General features: G+C 36.1%; 2 protein-coding genes across 4 annotated transcripts; one reads left to right on the top strand and one right to left on the bottom strand.

Annotated features, from left to right (window-relative positions):
• The first annotated feature begins 6,398 nt into the window (after positions 1 to 6,398).
• On the top strand, positions 6,399 to 8,083 carry DECOY (decoy). The gene is given in 7 exon segments (XM_079059704.1): positions 6,399 to 6,696; positions 7,006 to 7,071; positions 7,146 to 7,220; positions 7,310 to 7,439; positions 7,511 to 7,636; positions 7,720 to 7,769; positions 7,771 to 8,083. Coding segments are annotated over 7 exon segments (639 nt in total). The 5' UTR covers positions 6,399 to 6,526; the 3' UTR covers positions 7,793 to 8,083.
• A 265-nt stretch (positions 8,084 to 8,348) lies between these two features.
• On the bottom strand, positions 8,349 to 13,565 carry LOC145124380 (E4 SUMO-protein ligase PIAL2-like). 3 transcript variants are annotated; one of them, XM_079059703.1, is made up of 16 exons: positions 13,108 to 13,565; positions 12,810 to 12,888; positions 12,619 to 12,681; positions 12,395 to 12,460; positions 12,142 to 12,224; positions 11,999 to 12,050; positions 11,831 to 11,902; positions 11,672 to 11,739; positions 11,542 to 11,590; positions 11,345 to 11,429; positions 11,166 to 11,267; positions 11,016 to 11,067; positions 10,018 to 10,069; positions 9,834 to 9,923; positions 8,919 to 9,065; positions 8,349 to 8,835 (listed from the first exon to the last, which is right to left on the bottom strand). In XM_079059703.1, the coding sequence occupies exons 1-16, from the start codon at positions 13,284 to 13,286 to the stop codon at positions 8,407 to 8,409; spliced, it is 1,668 nt and encodes a 555-aa protein (XP_078915829.1). In that variant the 5' UTR covers positions 13,287 to 13,565; the 3' UTR covers positions 8,349 to 8,406. The 3 variants fall into 3 exon arrangements, with proteins under 3 accessions (XP_078915829.1, XP_078915828.1, XP_078915827.1); XM_079059702.1 differs by having other exon boundaries at positions 9,807 to 9,923; positions 11,166 to 11,249; positions 13,108 to 13,564; XM_079059701.1 differs by having other exon boundaries at positions 9,807 to 9,923; positions 13,108 to 13,562.
• Positions 13,566 to 25,373: the final 11,808 nt, after the last annotated feature.

Genomic DNA, 25,373 nt, shown 5'->3' with positions numbered 1-25,373 from the left:
AGAGACTCTATGTTATGAAAGAACACCAATCATATTCTCCAAGATATTTAACTATACCAAGAGTAAAGTTAAGTATGGAGATGATAGTATTCACAGAATTCACACAAATTAAATTTTGACAGATCCATTAATAAAGTCATTCTTTTGAGCTAAGTATGAATGGTCACACTTCAGCTATAAGACTTTATTATTCTAGAAATGGAGTTTTGATTTAGATTTAGTATTTGGATATTGGAACATTATAACAACAACTATTAGATAATGTTATGATATATTGGGATATAGTCATCACATTAATACTTGTTGTGTTCTATATTAACATGTTTAATCCATGAATAATGTTATTATTCTAAAAGTTCATAGTCGGTTATAATTGTGGGAGCAATTATAAAGTAAGACTAATATGAATTGGGTTGGTTGACTCTCACTAGATGAAAGTAGGCAACGGTTGTAACCAAGTTTCATAGGTACTTGTCAGAGAACTAGTATTGAACTGGCTCGTATCAAGATCATCTCATGAATCGCTATCGTGAATGATACTTGATTAAAAGTTACTATATTTGTATCTTTAACACCTGAGATACATAGTGGGACTTAAGTGTAGGGAGTATTATGCTTTGATAATGGTCAAATGCTGTTCCTTAACCGGGTAGTTATAAAAGCCATTTTTCAGGTATGGTGTGAACTATGCTCTTATGTAGTCAAGATGGGATTTGTTCCTCTTATGTGTTGAGAGTAAGACATCTAAGGTGACTTACCAAAAGTTGAACGACTAATGAGATTGATCGAGATCCGAATCTCATGTTCAACATGATGTGTGTAGCAAAGGGATAACTGATAAACTTACACTATACACTAATTGTAGCTTTGAGCTTTTTGGGAATTGGGCGTTGATAGAATGGCACAAACAGTCGTATGGTATTAGGGGCAGTGAAAGGTTGCTAGACGTTCACCACTGTCTATATCAATCTAATATGAGTCTTGCGCAAGTGGGAGATTGAAAGATCTAGTATGCTCAAGAGTCATATTAAAGTGATATTGCTAAATAACATATGATACTAATGGGTCACACTAACAACAACTTGATACAATTGATTATTTATTAGAAATTAATTTTAATAAATATTCAATAAAACTATTATAATTAAATTGGAAATTATTTATTTCATGGAAATAATAATTTTCATTAGCAAGTAACTTAATATATATCATATGATATGATTTATAAGTCAAGTACAAACTTTTGGACTAGTTGAATCCTTTTGTCTTTTTCCTAAAAGACAAACTTTATATTTTATAAAAGGCTTGTGAGTTTTTTTATAAAAGGTTGACTTATATATATATATATATATATATATATATATATATATATATATATAATTTTTGAAAAAATTATATATATATATATATATATATATATATATATATATATATATATATAATAAAGTGTATGACTTGTTTAATCATGCTTTAAAGGCATGGGAAACACACTTATGACATGGAGACAAGTTTGTCTAAAGTTGAAGAAACTAATGGTTAATAACTTCACTTTTAGACACTATAAATATGAGGCTTCCACTCCTGAAGTTCTTGCCTCATTCTTTCTTCTAATGGCCGAGAGCTCCATGGGAGACTCTCCATCTCTTCTTTGCTTTGAGTTATTGAAGATTACTTGCATATCTTTTGCTTTCTTGAAGTTCATATTGGTTATGAACTTCAAGCTTAAGAGTTTAAGAGTTTTAGACTAGCATCTACATCAAGTTGAGTCATTGTTGGTGTCTCAAAGGTTCCACATTCTTCATCAACTTCCAAGCCTCCCAAGAGGACCCAAATAACTACAAAGGTTCTTATTTCTTCATCTTTCCTTTGGCTGGTGTTTAATCTTTCTATAACTTGCAAGAAGATCCTTGGTGGGCATAAAATGTTTATGTTACTTCAAAAATTAAAGTCTTCCGTTGCTATATTTTTCTAGTTTTTGAAACTATTTTTGAACAAAAAAACCCAACAATATTAATGGTAATTAATTGCTATTTCATGTATATGTTGCACTTGATCTCTTGATAATGTTATTTATTTGTTAATGGTATGATATTAAGGGTAAAGTACAATGGTTACATTGACAATGAAAGTATATTGTTAATGCTTATATAGTAATGAAATGTAAGGGTAAATTGGTCACATTAATGGTAATCAATTATAACAACAACATGCCTACCAAAAAGCCTTAACATCCATAAGAAAATAAAAAAACAACATGGTTACCATAATTGGGACATCCATTATTAACCTTAATTAAATCCTCCATTACATAAGTTTTAATACCATGTAGCAACCATCCATTTTGTATACCAAAACATGTACCCAAAAGCCTGAAAAATATCCAAAAAAGGCAAGCCATAATGTAACACTAAACAAATGGATACATGCTGCAAGTAGTGGGTGTATACCAAAACATGTACTAAAAAGGGCTACCTATACAATTTCCCAACAATACCATCCCCACTTTTGCCCCCATATACCAATATAACTACTCCAAATCTACTGGATAGCTAGATGTGGAACCCTTTCCATCTTTGTCAAAACAAGGCTTCTCCAGCTTTTACAGGATGATCCTTTCTGAGGGCTTTCTTGTCCTTATGAGTTTTACATACCCTTCATCATCAGCATCATTTCCCTCCATATGTGCTTCATTATCCTCACAATCACCCTCATTATCATCTTCACCATCACCCTCACCGTCATCTTGACCATCACCCTCACCAGCTCCATCAACAACTCCATCACCCTCACCATCATCCTCCCCAACTCCATCAACAGCTCCATCACCCTCATTTCCCTCCATCACACCAACAACATACGGAATATCCTCAGCTTCATTTACATCTTGTTAATCAAAATTAGAAAAATACTTATTAATAAAGGATATAAATAGTTTTATACCATCAACATATAAAAATGATGCAGTGAAACTAACCATCTCAACCGGTGGCATATCATTCACTTCAAGTTGTACCCCTCTCATGCTCTCTAATTCTGACATGTTATATCCTGCCTCAAGTAGGTCTGCTGCACTTTCTAGATTCAACTTCACCATCTCTGGTAGAACATCACTTGCATCACCCTCAGTGAATTCAGGTTCATGATTACCCTCATTCTCATATTAACTTTTTTCATTAGTACCTTGGAGAATAGCATCCACTCATAATTATCCTTTGGTTGGCTAATAACAACTTCATAAGTGCACATCATGTCAAGCAAATTGTCATCGTCAATATCTTCATTGTCAATAAAATCTTTCATTTACTCCTCAAAGCCCCCACCTTCAACATGAACTTCTATACCAACATACTCATCAACTAGAAATCTACCTGCTATAATACCACAACCTCTTTTAATACCCAACTTCTTTTTACTTTTAACATATTTAGAAAATGAAGCTTGATTTGGGTCACATTGCACCTTACTTGGCCTTCATCTCTTCTTTGGTGGCTTTAGAATTGGTTCCTGCCTCTCAGGCATATCACCTGATGCTTGAGTGGGTTCACATTGTTCCTTCCTTGACCTTCCTTTCTTCTTTGGTGGCATAGGAACTGGTTCCATGGTTGCATTCTTGCATCCCTTCTGGTTATATCCATACTCAAAGCACTTACGACACCTTACAGTTCTTGTGGTTTGTACTCTTCCTATACCAAATTTTCCTTCATTTTCAATTATCTATCCTTCTATTGACCTTTGGCCTACCATGCATTCTCCTTAACACTAGTGGTAGGGGCTTTATGAAGTCAGTTTGAGGTCATAGATTTGAACCATTCACTAGACTAATGTTAGCAGAGTAACACTTAAGGAATTTATCATTGGAAAACATATCAAAAATATACTCATAAGGTGTTTGTTGTATATAGTTGATGGCTGCAATGACATGAACACATGGTATCCCAACTAGATCCCATAACCTGCGGGTACAATGCCTTCCATCCAAATCCACCAAGTAGCTATCACATCCTCTCCTTGCTTCAAACACATGTTGTTGACTATGTATTATATACTAGAACCTACATCCACAAGTTCAGTGTTAGTATGTTAAAGTGTTACCTCATGAAATTGAAACAAAAGTTACATGTTAGAATGTTACCTCATGTTCTTCCAAAAAGGCTTCATCTTTTCTAGCACTGTTGGACATATACGAGTATTCCATTTAGTGCTTTCCTCAATCATGTGAGCAAACCTATCCATGATGTATATCCTTATTTCTTCAAGCATTGTCATCAATGTTTTTCCTAGCATCCACAATGGTTTTTCCTAGCATCCACAATAATTTTCTTTGCCAATCAGTAGCATGGTACAGTTGTGTTCTGATTTCATCTGCCATACTAGAATTTCATAGGTTTTCATCGCTTAATAGAACATTTAGGAAGATATCCTTACATTTATCAAGTGAGGTCACACATTCTTCCTTTGGTTCGTGGTCCATGTAAATGTCATGGAGCTCAAAATCCATTTCATTCAAGCCATGAAATGGCTCATGTATGCCATCAAAGGGGTCAGCTTACCCTTCGTCTGATGAAACCATTACACCCTCCTGTATTAATACAACAATTTTATCCTAATCTTCTCCAAGAAAACCCTCTTTTCTAAAGCTTTTCTCTGTGTATACATAATTTCAATCGACACTATGCAAAAAGGTGAAAAGTGATTGCGATATAGAGGGATGATGAGGATGTAACAATTTAACGTCCCTAACGGAGTTGGGTTTTCTCCCAAACGACGTTCATGAGCTTCCAGCTAAGCAAGTGGTAACCGACTCATTAAAAGGAAACCAGTTAAATAGGTAAAAACGCAACATTTAATGCAAGTTTGAGGCAAAAACGAACACAAATTTGACTTTGGGTAAACCCGACAATTTTGTGCAAACTTGAAGGTTTTTATGGCATTAACCCTTTTGAGAACTTATTAAACTTCAAATTATTTTTTGCGTAAGTTGAATTTATTAAGTTGATGGGTCGGGGATGAGTCAGGGATAAACCTAAAATCTAAAGGGGAGGAGATTTGATTCCCCACATCCATCGGGGATGGGGTCGATGTTAGGGACTCGGGGACGGAGACATGGATGGTCAATCTTACCCCGTTTCCATCCCTAACAAAAATCACATGATTATTTGTTACCATTGCATTGTGTCCGCTGCCGCAAACCTGTATCGCTCTCTTAGGGGCGGACCCAGGAATTGTTTTTGATGGGGGCAATTCCTTTTCAATGGTTCCATATTTTCCGAAGCCAATTTTTGACCAAATTATTTATTTGATGCAAATTTTAGTATTTTAACATTCTGTTTTTACTGAAAAAAGTTAATATATTATCTATCTACAATCTTTTAGCATATTTAAACAAAAGGGCATGAAGACAAAAAAGGAAAAAAAAATCATCTCGCACATTGCATGTGGTATATGAGTGTACACATTGTTAGTATATAAACAAAAAGATGCAAAGGAATTTATGCAGATTATTGTGAATGAAATCGTATAGGTTTGGTGGGGTTTATAAAAAGTTCAAAACTCTAAACTTTAAGTTTAAATATTTTATTTCTATTTCTAATATTTTTGATTGGACAATTTGCAAACTTACTAGGAAAATGCATAAATTTTTTAGAAGTGGTTATTAATTTTGTGGGGGTGGCTTAGGTCCGTCCTACGCTTTTTACTGTCATCTTCTCTTTGGTTAATAATCTTTTTATCTTATATGATGTTATCGACAAACCGACATCATAAAAACAAATTTGTCCGTTTAACTTGTCATTCATCAAAGTTGGACATCTATGAGTTTGAATCCTATAATTGTCGGTGGACATCCGGTGTAATTTCACACATTAAACACTAGGTTTTCATTGTAGCACTATTTTATCGTAGAATATAATATTTTGATCACAATTGACATAGAGATAATGACATAAAAACCTTTAAGTTTGTTAAAAAAATAATTGTTTTTTAGTATGTATATACTTAAACTTTGAAATGTTTTTGCCAGTTATTTGAAGGTTCCATTCTAATACATTTGTTTAAACCTGAACAAGATTCCATGTCCTTTAAAACATCCCTGATATGATGACGAATTTTGGTACCATATATTAAATTTGGGATGTTATATTTTAAAATTTAAATACTTTTTTTTTTACATTTTGAGGGGTGGAGATCCTATCCTAATTTTTATTTTGCTATGAAAATACAGGATCCTAATTTTTTTTTACTACTCGGAGCTTAATACATTTCAAAATCAAGAATCAGAGGAAGAGAAACCCACAGGGAATGGAGCGGTGTTCCAGCTACTATTGAAGCGACTTTATAAGGCCCAAAAATGCTTTCAGTAATAGGCTGGAATAGGCCCAGATACAAAGCCCGAATTCTAAAACCCTTGTCTTCATCTTCTCAGGCAAAATCTCCGATTCACCCCCACACACTGAATCGATCTCCGATAATCTTTCAACCAGTTTGTATGAAAAAGCGTTGATAATTGGAGGCTTCCATAGAGGAAAGTATGCAGAGATCCTCTAGAATCTTATCTCGATTTCTGGCTTCAAATCGAGGTTATTGCACATCATCAAAAGGATCTGAAAATGATAAGATCGTAGCGTCCGTTCTGTTTGAGAGGCTTCCGGTTGTTATTCCTAAAATCGACCCCGTCGTCTACGGTTTTCAAGAATTCTCGTTAGTTATCCCTATCCTTAAATTCATATGTATTTGTATGCACATTGTTTTCAGAAAAGTCACCACCTGAGTTAAGAAATTAGGATTCCCTTCTGCATTTCAGGATTCAAAAAGTAGATTAGTTGTTAACTTGCAGAATCGGTAAGAATCAGAGGACCAATTGAAAACTACTTCAGTTTGTTAGAATCGATGCAGATTTGAATCGAAAACTAGTATGCTTAATTAACAAAGAACGTTGTGATTGTGCTGTTCATTTCCATTTCATTTTCATCTGCAAGTAATTTTTATATCATCATCAAAATTATGTAGCTTTCGTTGGAGACAGCAGTTTCGTCGTGCATACCCTGAAGAATTTCTTAAAAAATCTGATGCTAGGTAATTTTGCACACTAGTTTACATTTCTTTATTACTTTAAATTCCAATATCATAACATTTTAACTTGTTATTAGGGGTAAGGGTGAATACCACATTGATTTCGTACCAGCTCCTAGGATCACAGAAGCTGACAAAACCAATGATAAAAGGTACATGTAAATGTAATTGCTTCTTATAGTTGCTTCTTTTTCTTTGATACTTAAACTTAAATTATGGATTTTGTGCAACTATTATGAAGGTCACTGCAAAGAGCTCTTGATAGAAGGCTATATCTTCTTCTTTATGGTGATGCATATGGTAGTCCAAAAGGGCAGCCTGTATGGCACTTTCCTGAAAAAGTTTACAAGTCTGAAGAGACCTTACGTAAGGTAATTCTGTGAATTTCTTTGCATATTTGAAACGATTTTGTGGTATTGATTAAAAAAAAATGTTGTTTCAGTGTGCAGAATCTGCACTAGAATCTGTTATTGGAGACTTATCTCATACATACTTTGTTGGAAATGCTCCAATGGGTCATATTGCAATGCCACCATCTGAGAAAAATAAGGATAATTCATCTTTTAAGGTATGTGAGTTATGGTTTTGTTTGTTGGCTTTTTAGTGTGTTCTTGACTCTTATGGATTTTATTTGTTTGTTTTTTTTTTCAGAGGTTTTTCTTTAAATCTCAAGTGATTGCAACAAATAAGTTGGATATCAAAAGCAAGGATTTTGTGTGGGTAACAAAGGACGAGTTGTTGGAGTACTTTCCTGAGCATAGCGAATACCTGACGAGAATGATCATCAGCTAGCTGAATCCAAGGGTCCAGATTGTTCCAAGTCAAAGATTTTTAAACAGTGCAATAATTTGGTTGAAATTCATGCTCAGAATCAATTCATATGCATGTGTTTTTAGTTGTAGGTTTGTATTTTTGAAACTGCATGAATTATGTACGGCATTAGAGGATCCAAAACCCGGGTTTTTGTTTTGATGCGAAAGAATGTTGAAATATAGCCACTGTATCCGTTTTCTAAGATTATCTGTTATATTCAAGTCAATCTGTCTGCATATTGGTGGCTTTCTATTAAAAAGGCTTCTAGTTCTCTCGTTAAGTTTACAAAACAGTATTAGTTTTTTTTTTTAATAATTAACATGTAATCAATATTGAGTGCAAATCATCACCTGTGCCTAATTTTAAAAAGTGGATTGATTGACTTGCGGGTAAGTTACCTCATCAATTTATATCTTACTTGAAGTTAATGATGGGATATTTGGTCTTAAAAGCATTTATAAAAGAAGTCGCCAAAAGAGAGCTCCTTTTTATTGAAGTTGAAGTAAAAAAAAAAAAAAGACATTTCTAGTTTGGGAGATTTAGAGTGTTATGACTAGAATTGGTAGTGGTTGATTGCATTAGTAATGCAATAGGAAGAGTTGATGTTGGTCTTGACCACAGAAGCGGTTGTCGTGGTGGTGCAAGCAATCTGTCTCTAGCCGCCGCCAGCTGGTCACCTCTCAAACTCCCCCTCATTCTCCCAACCAGCATCACATCTCCAGTAGGTGGCGGAGCCTGTTGAGGTTGAGATCGAACAGGTGGTGGTGTAGACATGGTTGTACTTTGAGCTTGCTCGGTTGTACCAACATCAGGTTGAGATGGATCAAGATGGGTGTAGTCTTGTTGCTCTCCTCCTCTCCTTAGGTGCCCGAAAGCTAGAGCAACAGAACGCGGGGAACTTGTACTTTGAGCTTGCTCAGTTGTACTTGAACCAACATCGGTTTTATGCAAACTCTGTACAACACACATAACAAGGAGCATGAGTTGTGACATACAAGGCTAAAATGGTCATTCAGTCCAGTCTTTATTCACACAACCTGTGAAGGCAAAGAAGAATTAGGAACATGATTATTATTTCGGGTGACGCTTTCAACGGTCTGGCTCTTTGTTTTCGTGGCAACACTCCAGGATCCATCTGCTGATACCATTACATCACTAACATCCTCTGCCACCTCATTCAACATCTAAACAAAATCATTCAAAACATCATCAGTTAAATCAATTATATATATATATATATATATATATATATATATATATATATATATATATATATATATATATATAGGATTGATTGCAGACCAATCATTTTAGTTATTTTAAGAAAGTAATTAATGCATATTAAATGTTAAAGATTTAATTAATACTCATTATATCTTCAACATATAATATGCATTAATTACTTTCTTAAAATAACTAAAATGATTGGTCCACAATCAATCCTACATGCACACAATAGATAGTTATCAATCCTATATATATATATATATATATATATATATATATATATAGAGAGAGAGAGAGAGAGATACATATATATATATATATATATATATATATACAGAGAGAGAGAGAGAGAGATACAAGAAACAGCAACGTACTTTCATTTATTTGTATTATAAGGATTATAGCATCCACTTCCATTTCTTTGTATTAGAAGTTAGAACATTCTACTTTGAAATATCTACCAAAATTAATTATAGCAGTGAAAACTGATTTGTGTGTTGATGACACTGCTATAAATAATTGGGTAGATTTTCAAAGTACAATGCTGTAATAGGAAGAAATGAAAGTAGGATGCTATTAAAAACTATATTGCTATTTATTGCATTTATCTCTAAAAGAAAAATGTAGTTAGGTTTTTTATTATCAAGTGAAGGTCTTTCTCATATGTGCATTAGTGTGTGTGTGTGTGTATTGCTTGCCTTTACAAAAGTCTGATCGATGCGTACATCAAGATAGCAAAGTGGGATATTACAGATAGGGCAATTCCAAGTAGGCCACCTTGAGTTCACTTCCATAAAATACTTGTAATCGAAGCACTACAGTAGCCACAGTTAGTTTGTTAGAAACTCAGTTGTTTGAAGAAGAAGAAGAAGAAAATATATCTTCAAGGAGACACTATTAAAACCTCACCTGAGGATGCTTGCAGAGATGCCCTTTCACAGGAGTTCTTATACGAAGTTTACTGTCATATAAGGAAAATCAAAGTTAAGATCGTCTGATTCATAAAAGCCACTCAATTTTAACAACTAAATCAGAAACTATACATTATAAATAGAACAGATATACTAGGATCCCTAATTTGGAGCTAAAATTAAATTGTAAATATAGTAGATATACATTACAGATAGGATAGACAGCAATATGGGCCCAAATGTTACATATTATTCTTAGATGACTATTCTAACTTTGAATCAAACTTCTCTAGGTGGGAACTCGGTCAAACTCGATCAAGGGTCACAATTCACATTAAAAAAAAATGAAAAGGTCGAGAATTTGCTAAATAATATGTTTATTTTTAACTTTATCTAACATTCTAACCCCAAAACTATAGCCTTAAAACTAAAGTAATGGTACAAGATAAACTTAATCTAACATTCCAAATTAGTATTTTTAGTTTTTACTTTATCTAACATTCCAAATTAATATGTTTAGTGAATGTGTATATTTGTTTTAGCGTTATTTACCTATTTTGTTATGAACATAGTCACCTTATGATATTTGTCATATATATAATTTCCCCAAATTTAACTGCTTTATAATTTACCCAACCTTTTATGATTTTATACCATTTTACATGATATTATATCATCTTGTATTACAATACATGTCAACCTAATAGAACCAAAAAAGAAATGTTGTAGATTTAAACTTAAAAGATTATAAAACTGAAAAATAGAAAATTTTATATTTATAACAATATAAAAAACTTAAAACTATGGTGTTAGAAAACTGCAGACAGATTACCAATGTTTTTTCTTTTCCAAATTTTATACTCCAAAAACTTTGTTCCTTCTCATCTTTATATTAAATTTCTACATAATTGAGAAACTTTAAGACTAACAACTAAATTAACAAAGACAAAAGCATAATGTCTAGTAAGCAATAAGAAAGTGGAGCATCCGACTTACCTAATGGGGCAGTCAAGTGAAATAAGTGATGAAGTCCCAATAACATTGCAATCTGATATAGGGAAGACAAGAAATATGTTTACTGAATCATATTTTTGAAAAAAAAAAATATGTTGTAATATGTACATTATGTTTGAAAGATTGACTTACCAGAGTCAACTACAGTAGACATTGTGTGGACATAATCTTTCAATGGAGGAAGATCAGGAGATGGATTTAAATTCATAAAAGCTACTGCAATAATATATTGTCCTGAATTTGTATAAAAAGCCAGCATGTTTTAGGAAAAACAAAAGCCAACTATATATGTTTCAAAAATGTAAGCATACCATCAAAGTCCCCAAGAACTTGTAGTAAATTTACTCCATACTTTATCATTTTCGTCACATTTGATGGGAGTTGTGGTCCTTTACCCTAATACACATATTACATCAGCAATTTTGGTGCTTAAATTCATGGGGTATATTTCGATTACATAGATTTAAAGATATGAAAATTGGTTTTCCACTATTTGAAGTCTGTTTACCATGGTGCTTTTGGTCCTCTTAGGTACTCCCTTACCATTGATGAGAAAGCTAGAAAAGGAAAGATAGAAATACAATGAACAGAAAACCATTCTAAGAAAATATTAAAAACCACAAAATTTGTAATCTTACTCTACATTTGATGGGCTGGCAATACATGCAGCTGTATCCATATTGTCCATTCGAGCTACTAAAAGCCACTGTAAGAAGTAAATATAACATCAAGTGATATAATTTACCTTGAAGATTGATTTTAAGCTAAACATGTTTAGGTGCATATTATTTGCTTACCAAATTTCGACAGTTGCGAGGCAATGTACCCTGAGAGATGTGAAAATCAACTACAAAAGTCCCATATCCAGCCTGTGAATTAATTAAACTTGACATTATAAAGGCATAATAAGAAACTATAGACGATCTTAATCTGAAAATGGATAGCTGGATATATCATATATTTACCTTCACATCAAATGAAGTAAGTATATTTTCCACCTTCATTGTTGGATAGAATCTGGATGTGGAAGACACAAAATGGGAAGGATGTCATTTATTGAATTAAAATGCAGATGTACTCTTTTTAGTTAGTTTTGATAAACCATTACCTTAAGATTATGTTTGAAACACAAGAATGTGCATAGGTTGGCTCAATACTCATTTTCTCTGTGTCTGAGAACCCCTTGCATACCTAGCAATAGTTAAAATATATATAGGGTTATTACTTCATGAATATAAAAAAATTAATAGTAATCAGTAACCCAAATTAGTTAAAATATATATAGGGTTATTACTTCATGAATATAAAAAAATTAATAGTAATCAGTAACCCAAATTGGCCAAGAAAGAACTTAAACCAACCTCCTCTACGATCATAAGGAGATCAGCTTTATCTCCATCTGAAAACCAGCCAACTTTACAAGCAGCCTGTTTGGAAATGTTTATATATAAATATGTAATATACATTATGTAGTCAGACACATACATAGAGATAGAAGTCACAGAATGAATCGCAACCACATTGAATTGACCAGATTCAGAAAATGAAATGAATATCTGAATTGTTATTTGATGGACATGTATACCTTGATAGGTAGCATGAGCAACATCAATGATGGTTGTTGCAATTCTGTTTTACGCCTATAAACCTACAATCACATAGAAGTAAGGTGATTAACACAAAATATATGTAAAAGACTAGAGCTGACGATTTGGAACAATCAGTGTAATGTGTAAATAATAATTCGGTAACAAAACAATGACATTTACAACTAACCTCTCTAACAATCAAAAGTAGCTGGGGAAGATGAAATGATGATGGAACTGCATTCATCGCGATAGCTGAATCGATAGTGCTACATTACCAATAGCAGAAATTGAAGTATATTAAACAAGTATTAGTCATGACTATAAGTTGATCGGAGATAGTTGCCAACGAACACCCAATCATTTCTACATGTGGAAACAGTGTATGGATAAAATTGCACATGTAACTATATGTAATCTTATATCTATTAGAAAAATTGAGTGTTCGATAAGGGAAAGACACCAATTCAGTGGTTAAAAATCAAAACCTTCCTAAAGTTATGCAGGTCTTGCTATACACCAACGGATTGTCGGAATCTTCTGTCCGAATATACGCCGAAGCTTGGTTTATGTGGTTTTCTACAATCTTCGCCGCATTTCCTTTCAGATACTCCATCTGTCTTCTGACGCTGGCGCTCGGCGTCGCCGCCGCATAGAATTCTGACATTCTTCCTCAGTTCCTCATTCACACTGAATCTCGATTGATGCGAATTTCGAGAGGATGCAAAACGGTTTCCGGTTAACGGCGGGAATTGCGTACAAATTCAGAGAAAACACGTAGATTACCTGTTCCGTGCTTGAGACTTTGAGGATTTGCTTCGAAAGTGCGGTAACTAATTTAGCGCTGTTGAAGCGATCGCTCGAGGTTTAGGCGGTGTTTGTTTTTTCGAAGAGATAGACTGCTGTGCTGTAACAAGGCAAAGTGTAATAAGGTAAAAGTAAAGTGGGAAGGTTTGAAAGGGTCTAGGGTCGTGCCAAACAGCAGTTTTTAAGTAAGAAAGACAAAAACAAACAGCTAAACAACTGCGAATTGTGCGTGTGCTGTGCTAAGAATCAAGTGTTGTCCGTGTGCTGTGCCAAAAAAAAAAAAAAACAAACAAATCCTTAGACGGTTTGAATATCGGTCATTGTAGGGGATATTATTCCAGTGAAACACAAATTTACACACCCAAAAAAATAAATAAATAAAACATGAAAGAAAGGTTAATATATATTTTGTATATATTTGGTCATGTCCCGTGTTAATTTGTTTAAACTTTAAACATTTAGTCTTTATAACCTAGGGTGAACATTTAGACTCGTAGATCGGACATGAACATGGACCTTTTTTTGGACCACCGGGCCGATTCTTAATTCTAGGAATTGATCAAAACCGGTCCGGTTTTTTTACCAGTTCGGTACAGGCGGTTCGAGGTGAAAACCGGTTTTGGACCGGATTATTTAAAAAAAATCTTTAAACAAATATATCTCATTCAATCTATGTCGGATTGACATGCGGTTTTTTCCAACGTGTAATTTAGAGTTTCTACATGATTTTAGACTATAATTTTATCTTTTTTGGTGTTATATTCAATGAATTACAATCTTTTAAAGCTAGTATATCAAAACTAAAATATTTCAGCTTTTCAGCTATAATTTTAAACTTTTGTAAGTGAAAATCTTTAAACAAACAATACAAACATATCTCATTTGTTTTAAGTTAGATTGACATGCAGTTTTTTCCAACTTGTAATTTAGAGTTTGTACATGATTTTAGACGATAAATTTGTTGTTTTTCGTGTTGTGTTTAATAAATTACAATCCTTCAAAGTTGGGATATCAAAGCTGAAATATTTTAGCTTTTCAGCTATACTTTTAGACTTTTGTATTCTTTGAAAATCTTTAAACAAGCATATCTCATTCGTTTTAAATCGGATTGGCATGCGGTTTTTTCCAACCTGTACTTTAGAGTTTGTACATGATTTTAGACTATAAAATTTTATCCTTTTTGGTTTTATATTTAGTGAATTACAATCCTTCAAAGTTAGGATATCACTAACAAATTTTATAGTTGATTGTATAGTGTATACCCCTAAGTACACAACACAAAAAAATAGGCGGTTATTATATTTTCATCATACAATGATTATTCGATCCTTTTTCTTCTTTGTATCATAATTAAATCAACTGAGGTTATTCTAAGCTATAACTTCAATCAAATAAGAATAGTTTCTTTCGTTGGTAGACTATTCCAGTAAGATGGAATCGAATCCGATTACCATATTTCTTTCTTAGTTTTTATCAATTCCTGTAATGTAAAAAATAGCAATTTGAATATTGAATTTTTGAATAGAAGAATTATATCTTTTTTTTGTTTTTTTAATGAGAATCAATCTATTTTTATGTTATTTCGTACTGTAAAATTCTTTTCCATGTGGGATTATTTTCCCGCGAGAAGTAATGAGAACAATGATAGAATGGATTGCTACCTATGCCTAGATCGAGGATAAATGGAAATTTTATTGATAAAACCTTTTCAGTTGTAGCCAATATCTTATTACGTATAATTCCGACAACTTCAGGAGAAAAAGAGGCATTTACCTATTACAGAGATGGTGCGATTTGACTTTTTTTTTATTAATCTCAGCCTTACGATAAATACACATGATTCGTGATGGGGAAAAAAAAGAAAAAAATCTACGCTTGTTGAAGGTAAAGTTTGGAAATAGAACAATTCCTTCTGTCGTGTATCCTCGATTAATGCAGCTTCAGCTACTTTTTAGACTACTATTTTGAATTTTATGTATCTTTGACAGATAAATCATATGAAAAGGGATCTCGGTAGAGTACCGAAAAATTTTGACTTTGAAATGGTAATAGATATGGTGGCGTTCTTTGAAAGATTCAAGACAAAAACAGAGTTTGTTTCGGCTACATCAAAACCTTTGGTAAAATTCAAGATATACATCTAAGAAATTGGTTTTTACAACCAATGTTTCTCGAAATGGTATGTAACATCCTGATGTTCAGGTACTTCTAAAGTCATCCCTATAATTTTATTTCATGTCAATTGGTCAAGTGGTAGCACCCTTGGGTATAACTAAGGTTTGGACACAGCGTGTTGGAGGCACCAATACGACATGTCTAGATATGAGAAGGCGTGGGTTTCATTTTGAGCAACACGGCGTGTTGACGGCTGGAATGAAACCCTAATCTTCCAGGTTTTTCTCCCTATTTAAAGGAAAGTGAAGGCTAGGGTTTGTTCACCCTCAGCCCCCATTATCCCCTCAATCCCTGAAAGAAACCCTAATCATTTTCTCTCCTATTTGTAAAGCTAGTTTGGTGTTTTGAGGCTAAAAGAAGGAAGAAGGTGGAAGAAGGAAGCAAAGATCTAGCAAGCAAGCCTCATTCTTCGGTTTGGCACTCTCCTGGACCTTTGTAAGTGTCCAAGACCTAATTTTTATCATTTAAAGTTGTTAGATCTTGAGTTTTTTTTCCTTTTGCTCCTTGTTCTTGTATGTTGCAATGGATGAATCTCATAAAGTTTTCAACTTTATGAATCTCTAGGTCAAGGTGACCTAGTAATGTCTTGGATCTGGTATATAACCAAGTTTTGATTCCATGCATGAGATTAGGTCATAAATCCTCATTTTGACCTAATATGGTTTCAAGACATGCATTATACATGTATGTATAAAAAGCACCAACCTTTGGAATGGTTTAGGTGTTAGAATCACTTCTGGAAAGGATGGACTTTAGATCTTAAGGATTAATAGTATTTTTGTTAAGCCCTTGCATTATCAAGCTTGTGATTTGGGTTTTTGGACCTTTTTGGTAGTCCCAATGGATAATTGGAAACTTTACCCTTCCTAATCACATTTTGGTCTAGATCTGAACTTTGGAGCTCTTGAAGTTGAAAAGGCAGCTGAATGTATTAGGTTGTTGAAACTCAGGCGAACACAGTGTGTTTGCAAGTCAACACGACATGTTGGATGAGGTTTTCCCGACTATTTGGATGCTCGCGGAACATGGCGTGGCCAAGGGGAACACGACGTGTTGGGTCAACATGGACTGTTGACATTGACCGTTGACTTTGACCAAGTTGGACCTTGAGGGTATTTTGGGATCTTGATGGAATTGGTGACTTGGTGGAAACATGTATCGGTTAGAGAACTGAAATTTCAGAGTTGGACCTCATCAGTTCTGTTCAGTCTGCGAGGTGAGTTTTCCTCACTGTACTTACGGGTCGAAGGCACCAATGTCGGCCCTTCAGATTGTTATTTTGGTTTATCGTATGATGGTGTGCTATAGTGATCTGTTAGATCTAAATCCTGGTAGATAGGATGATGTTATGCTTAGTGATCTGTAAGATCTGTCTGTTGTTTGCTGACTGGTTATTTTCATGCTTGTCTGTTACATATATATATATATATATATATATATATATGTGTGTGTGTGTGTGTTTGTGTGTGTCGACACGGTATATGTGTGGTTGGGTTCAGGCGGCCCTGCTTTGTGCTGAAGGCCAATAGACCCAGGGCGTCCCGGCTAGACTAAAGGCCAGTATGGCGTACCAGTCTGGCCGAAGGCCCGAAGAACGCTCCAGATAGGCTGAAGGTCGAATGTGGCGTACCGTTCATGCTGAAGGTTCTGTGAGTGTACCAGGTAGACTGCAGGCCGGTAGGGAGCTCCATTCAGACTGATGGCTCTGTATGCATGTTGTTTGTTGTTATTATTATGACATTGTGATGTGTTGGTAATTTGGGGGAACTCGCTAAGCTTTGGCTTACAGTTTTGGGTTATGTTTCAGGTACCGTAGAGGATCGCGGGAAGGCGAAGGCATGATCGTGCACCTCATCGTGTTTTGTTTTATGATTTTGGGAAACACTCTAATATTGAACATGTTTTGAAAACTATTTTGTAAACAATGATGATTTATGGGCTGGTCTTAAAAGTTTAAATTTTTCATGAATTTTATGGATGTTACAGGTTGGTATCAGAGCCTTGGTTTCAGTGAATTGGAGGAAAACTCGTGTGAATCCAGTCTCAAACTAAGGAAAAAGATTTTTCAAACAATTTTCAAATGGTTTTCAAAATAATCAAGGAGGATGTGATGTGAACGATCAGTCGGAGCCAGTAAGTAGACCCCAAATTACCACGAAGTTATTTGAGATTATGCTTTGATATGTTAGAACAACATGCTAGTATTGGGATAGGGACCTTCTTGAATTATATGATAAAATTTCATGATATATGATGTTTTATCTCTTATAGAATCTCTGACAGATTGTTGTTTGACTCTTTCGCGTCTGAACTAGCTATTATGTGAATACGCTAAGTCACATGCTACAGGGTTTAAATGATCTTAGGATAAAAGATTTGGTCCTACTGCGCAACTCTTGTCTAAGTCCAACCGTTGTAGGATTGAATCTTTTAGTCTAAGATTGTTTAAACTGTAACACCCCATTTACTTAATAAATAAATAAACAAATTAATGAATGAATAGTAGCCCTAAAATTTATAATTATATCGCAAGATGTTGGTCTCGAGGAGTTCACTGTCATAATTTTAGAAGGCGGGGATTAAAGTGTAAAATGCGGACTTAATTTGTAAGTATAATTGAAGGCAGGGACTAAATGGTAATTTCTGGGACTTCATTTGAAGATATTTTGGAGGCTAAGGGGCTGTTTGGTAAATTAGGGATCGAAATTGAGAGGAATTATGGAAGCAGGGGTGTAATTGGTAAATTTTGTACCTAAATTGTAATGGATTTTAATGTTGAGGGTTTAAATGGTAAATTTTGGGTTAGTTTCGAAAATATTTCTAGTGGGGAGGGGCCGATATGGTTAAAATGGGCAAAAGTTTGATGAACACGGGTTACACCCGCCACCCCCCTCATGCAGCCTCCATATATATATATATATATATATATATATATATATATATATATATATATATATATATATATATATTCAGGTGTATTAGAAACCCTAACCCTAAATGATAACACCCAGCCGCCACTTTATACCTTCTAGTCGCCGCACCACCACCTTCACCGTGGAGATCGGAAACCACCGAACGACCGGCATTAGCCGCCGTTTGCATCGTCGAAGCCCGACAGCTGCCGTCTCCGCCCCTGCACCGCCTTCGTGAAGAAGACGAAGTCACCACCGTTCCCTCCATAGCCGCCGCTGCAAACCGCCGCATCTTCCTTACCGACGACGACCAAGCTGGCGACGAAGTTCGTGACGTCCGCCATTCCCCTTCTCCTCCTGTTTCAGCCGCCGCCATGAAGAGCCCACATCCGCCACCTGTCGTTTCGCCGGTCGGATGTCGACCGCTCTATTGCCGCCATCTTCTGCCGCTGCTGCTACTGTGTTCGTGTTTGCGAAGTGGGTTGCTCAGTTGGGAATCAAAAGAACCGTCGCCACCACCATGAGGTGGTGACTGTCATCGCCGCCTTTCCGTGTGGCTTCCGCCACCGTGCGCCACCAGGTGGGTGACTGGAGTTGTTTTGTGATTAGATAGAGGGTGTATTTTGCTGTGAGTGGGTGTTGTGTGAGGGTTTTGTGTGGCTGGAAAACCAAGGAAGCCACCACTACCACGTGCACCGCCGGCCACCACTAGGGTGGCTATGTGTGTGTGTTTATGTTAGTTAGTGTGTGTATTTATTTTTGGATTAAAGCCTTGTAATTGTAATTAGCAAAAAGAATAATGAAAAGAACCATAATCACCACCGTGAGGTGGTGCCCACCGTCGTGAGCCGCCGTTGACCACCGCTACCCGAGGTGGTAGTGGGTGGTGCCCGACTAGTGAAACCCTAATAGGCCTAATGAAACCCTAATGGATCTAAGGACTTAGCTATTGAGCCTATTGGGTTGGGATTGGGTTGGAAACCCTAATTAGGGTTTAGAAAACCCTAATTTTGGTATATGGGCATTGGACTTATCGGGACCCACATTTGGGCCATTGGAATGGAATTGTGAATTACACCCAATCACACCATATGACTTATCTAGTAGAGTGATGGACTTATTGGATTAAGTCCTTAATGGGTTAAGTGAGAAACACTTAACCTTAATTGTCATTTTATGTGAAACCCTAATTTTGGGAATTTGATCGGGACCCGCACTTGAATTATTCACTAAAATTAATATATTAATTAATAATCATTTGCAATCAACCTAAGTCAATATTGGACTTAATAGATTAAGTCCTTAATGGGTTAAGTAGGAAAACTTAACCCTAATCATCATTTTATGTGAAAACCCTAATTTCACTTGGGCTTTGGGTTGGGCCTTTCTATTGGGCTTTGACGATTGGGATACGGATGGGCCATCCAAGAATAATCATATGGACTAGAACATGCCGATGGGCTTTAGGGTAAGGCCCATATGAGGGTTTGGGCCCAATTTGGAAAATTAGGCCATAGTTTGAGCCTTTATGATTATGAGATATTGGGCCATTAGAAATGCCAAATGTTTTGATTGGACTAAATGGTTGGGCCTTTGAATAAGACCATGTAAAGGTTTCGGCCCAATTTGGAAAATTGGGCCATATGTTGGGCTTTGATCCTAGTTTGACTTTTGGGCCTTTGGATTGGGCCTTGGGCTTGAATCAAGCCAAAATGGGGTAATGTAGCCTGTTACTCCAATAACTTATGGTTATGTGTTGGGACCCAATTATTAATTGGGTGATGTTTTGATATTGACAGTTCGAGAATCTGTCATCCAGCAGTTATGGTTGTGTTTGCGGGACTTTAGCAGTGTGAGGTGAGTTACCTTCCAGTAGAAGTGGGTCTAAGGCCACAATGCGGACCCACTAGTAGGAGTTTTTTGTTAGATAATTGTCTTTATGATAATTATCTGGTATGCTCTTATTTGTTATGTTTGTGTGCTAGGATCCTATGTGATACATGTTAGTAGTAGTAGGGGTGAAATAGTCCCCGGATACCGGTTGAAAGATACCGAAGGGGTCGTCAAAACCCATGCATGCCTAGCAGTATGTTTATGTTATGTATTATGTGGTAGTGATAGGGGTGAAATAGTCCCCGTTATCCGGTTGAAAGAGACCGAAGGAGAGGCCAGCACCCAGATATGCTAGGCAGTTATCCAGTTGAAAGAGACCGAAGGGGAGGCCAGCACCCAGATATGCTAGGCAGCTATCCGGTTGAAATAGACCGAAGGGGAGGCCGGCACCCAGATATGCTTGGCTATGTATGTTACTGTATGGTATGTGGTATGATGGGGGGACTCACTAAGCTTTGTGCTTACGGTTTTCAGTTTTGGTTTCAGGTACTTCGTTTTCAAAGGAAAGGAGCCGGCTCGATCGCAGCGCATCACACTATATTTGCGCACATGAGATCTTGGGGATTACACTCTGATATTGTTTTATGATAACATGTTTTGATTATTTCTACTTTGGTTTTTGACATGAGATGTTATTATGGATGTTTTATTACTTATGGTTTTATAATAACTTATTTAAAAATGAAATTTTCAGCCTTGAATTTTGGGATGTTACAAGTTGGTATCAGAGTCTTGGTTTGAGGGATTCAGGCACACTCTCGGGTGTGTCTGGACTCAAACTAAGGACTTGGTATGAAAATTTTCAAAAGTAAAATCATTTTATAAAAAGAAGTTTGAAAATAATTTGAAAAGAGAAAAGGACTTTGAAAAGAACAATGTGTGTGATGCGTGCAATCAGCCGAGCTCAAGTAAGTTTTCCCCAAGATACCCATACATGTTATGATATGTTATGTTGTGATATGATTATGAGAACTGCGTGCTAGATTAGGGCTGAGGATCTAGGAAGATGCCTTATATGCCTATTGGATGTGCTTGTAGACTTGCGTGCTAGTACTGAGCAGTCAGTGATAGGATGACCTATTTAGATTATGCTTGATTGTATGAGCCTTTGAATTTCATGTATAGATTCCTGATTAGAGGATAGAATGATTTGATCAGAATATGTTGGTTAGATTTTCCATTGTCTGAATGTTGCTTGCTTTGTGATTTGTGGGACTCTTTGTAATGTGAGCTAGCTATTAAGTGAATATGCTAAGTCACATGTGGCACAGACTGGATAATCTCAGAGTGATAGATTTGACCCTATTGCGCAGCTCTTGTTTGAGTCCAACTGTTCTAGGGACAGATCTTTTACTCGAAGGATTATCTGATCTATGTTGCATGTGGCTATATTCATGAGGTGGCTAGTTGACATACTGGGAATCTATCAGCAGCTGAGGACTGGGTGAGTTTGGGAACCTAGGAAAGCCTAGGATATGTTTCAGTGGGTTAGTAGTGAAGATTAGTGAGATTTGGGTGCATCAGTTTGAGGAAGTGACTTGGAGGATTCAGGAGGATTGCTGAGGAAAGTATGGATAAGTGTGGAAGGTAGTATTGGGCCCGTACTACTGAAAGCACAGAATCCATACTCGAATCAGTGAGAGTCTTGGAGAATCTGAGAAGCTTCGGGGAGGAGTTTGTGACCCGGTTTGGGGACAGAGGATGTTCCAGCTATTGCAGCTCAGCCATTGGCAAGTGAGCCAATGGACGTGACAGGGTGTCAGACCCTGAAGGATATGAATTCCAAGAGTTTGCAGATGCGAGATCGATTTGGAGCACTTTGAGAAGAGAGGGTCGTGCCAGGTGCATATAGTAGGGGGTCCCGGGGAGAGACCCAAGACTTCTGATCATCAGGTAAAAGGCCAGCAGGGCCGGAGTCAGTGAAGCGCGTGCGGGAAAGTACATAAGGGGGTTTGGCATTCCAAGGATTTAGGCTGCTACAAGTGTAGCGGGGTTGGTCATGTCAGCAGAAGGTGATCAGGATTCCTCCAGATGTTGCGGGTATGTCATCTTCTAGTGCTACTAGGTGGATGTTGGGAATCTGTATCGCTTTGGAATTGTGAGTGAATTTGGATAAGTCAGATCTCGAGTCAGTTTTCTGCTAGTGTTTGGGTTATCAAGGATCATATATGCCAACCTGCATGCCAAAAGGTCCTTGATGAACCCACAGAGGGACGTATCTTGCGTAGTGGGTTCCGCGTGTACCATTACCATTCTGGATCTTCGTTAGGATCTGTGCGGGGTATTATTTAAAGAATATTCGGGCAGGGTTAGAGCGATAGTTCTCCAGTGAAGTCAGCGTTCAGTGATTCTATCATGGTTCAGGTATGGTCGACAATTGTCTATGAATGAATTTTGGAGTTCAAGGCACTACCGTTGCTAGGACAGGATTGGTAGCATGAAGATAGTGGAGTCAGTTGCGAGTGTTAAATGCATGGGTGTTCGGTCATTGGATGTTCAAGAGAATTGCATTTCTCGCATGGGTTGTGTTCGGTCAGAGTTCAGTAGTGCTGCGAGATTGGGGGTAGGAACGAGGATTTGTCGGCTAGAGTGAATATTAAGGCCTTCAGTTGACAGCATGTGAGATGGATTGAGGTGTCAGACTGGACCATATCTCAAGGGTACTCTTCAGGATTTCATAGAGTGGGCGATCTTGAGGTTTGACTGGTAATCGATCGTTAGCATTGGTAAGCTCAGATTGTTGACAGTGGACTATTAGAAAGTAAGAAGATATGCTTTTCCACTCTCATGTTCCTACCTTATACCGGGTAGACGCCTTCAGCTCAGCTACCTAGATTATTAATTGATTACCCACCAAGGTGCTTGATGATTATTCTCCTTTTGAGCTTCTTTATTCACGAATACCTTAATATATCAATTTTCGTATGTTTGGTTGTCGGGTTTATCCCTATCTACAAGACTACTCTGCTCATAAGCTTTCCCCAAGAAGTATTCCTTGTATCTTCATTGGGTATAATGCCCAATACAAGGGATATAAGTGTCTCGATCCCAACACCTCTCAGATATATATATTACAAGGCATGCCAGATTTAATGAACTTTCTTTTCCATTTTCTGGTTCTTCTGATCAACAATCGCTTGACAACTTGGAGTTGTACTCTTTTCTTAATGATGGGCCACCTGCCCAACACACAACTTCCTCAAGTCAACCTGGTATGCCTAAGCCCAAATCATCCATTGCCCCATGTAATTTGTGTAACCCTGACTTGGTGTCACACCCCAAAACCTGAACGGTGGAAACGTTCGGGGGTGGAGGACGTCATGTACAGTATCACAACAATGCATAATAGTAAACAAGAAACAACATCATCCATTGCATTAATAATATAATTTTAATACAAGTGTGTTCTGTATAGTTTATAAGACATCAAAAATATGAATCAAAATAAGAGATGATTCTTGAACGTGCTCCATCTTCTCAAAACCTGGTCATCGGTACCTGTCTACTGGTGACCTGAGAATACAAGTTATTTTGAAAGCGTAGATCAGCATTAAATCTGGTGAGTTCATAAGTATTTTAGTGTCATTGCTTGTATGGAAGTGTTTGTAAATGTTTGATGTAAATGTTCATCAATGTTTGTAGTAATTGTTTGTATCTCCTAGAAAATCCTATATTTTCTACTAAATAGTAGCCCTCTACCAAGGCCTAAATGTTCTGTGTGTTGTGTTGTTTGTAAAAGTTTGTATCTGTCCCAAGTATGACTATCATTACCTTTTATGTGAGAAGATCACAATGTGAATGCAATGGGAAAATAATAGTGTACAGTAGTATTGTATGTAAGTAACTACCAATGTACTAACTACCTTAAACCAGTTTGTTAATTAAGGTAAAATGTGATATGATTGTAACCATACTTGATCGACCAGTATAACACGACGCTCTAAGGCATCGAAATGGTATGACATTAGTCACCCGTAGACCTGCAGGTCCCACTGTAGCTAGCAGTAAGGTATAGGATAGTCAATCTCGTATAGATCTATACACCAGTTCATGCTCTCCATCCAGGAGACTCTGGTTGCAAAACGTGACACATCAGTAGATTGTCATGCCATGAAGTAGTGGCTCACATTAATGTTATAGTGTTCTAGTGTTTGTATAGTATGTTCTAGTGTATTGTATGTTCTCTCTGTACTAGTGTAGTGTATGTTCTCTTTGTTTCTCATCATAGTATGTTCTCTTGTATAGTGTAGTGTATTGTATGTTCTCTTAGTTTCTCATCATAGTATGTTCTTTCTGTTTCTCATAATAGTATGTTTGTATTGACTCATGAATGAACTGACTCTTGTATGTTTCATAGTTCTAGTAATAGTAAGTAGTGACTTCCTAAACTATACCTATTATAGTTTACAAGTAATGTTGTTTGTATGAGTGAGCATGTTTGCATACCTTTGCTACCCAAAGGTATTGAACTGAATGAAGAACTTTAATATCTATATACATACATATAATATGTAACTAAGATTCAAACGACCTTCGGACAAACAACCGATACCCTAAGTCCATAACCAAACAAGGAACAGGAAATAAGGCGAGTTATCAATCCTAAGTCTTTTCAATCCTATTTATATAACTATATCTATATAGACATGATTTGACAAAGTATAAGTTTGAAAGAGTTTAAGTAAAGAATTTAGTATGTAAAAGAGTTTATAAAACGAGTTGTAGTAGTTTGTTTGATAACACAGTTTGAAATGTAAGAAATCTGTCTGTTTGATAGTTATTAATCACATGTGATTGATATAATAACTATGATTTTCAACTTGTATTCCCCCCCCCCCATAAAAGCATTTAAAATCATTTAAAAGATAAGTTAAGGGGTATGAACTCACCTACACTGAGTAATACGAATGAAAGTTCGGTTTGTAGGATGTTAAGTGTCAAGTGAAGACTTGAGCACAGCGGATCCT

The sequence above is a fragment of the Lactuca virosa genome, chromosome 7 (assembly GCF_052849685.1).
Source record: "Lactuca virosa cultivar CGN04683 chromosome 7, Lactuca_virosa_CGN04683_v6, whole genome shotgun sequence".
NCBI lineage: Eukaryota > Viridiplantae > Streptophyta > Magnoliopsida > Asterales > Asteraceae > Lactuca > Lactuca virosa.
The sequence above is the reverse complement of the archived record's forward strand: the minus strand, read 5'-3'. Positions and strand labels throughout refer to the sequence as shown.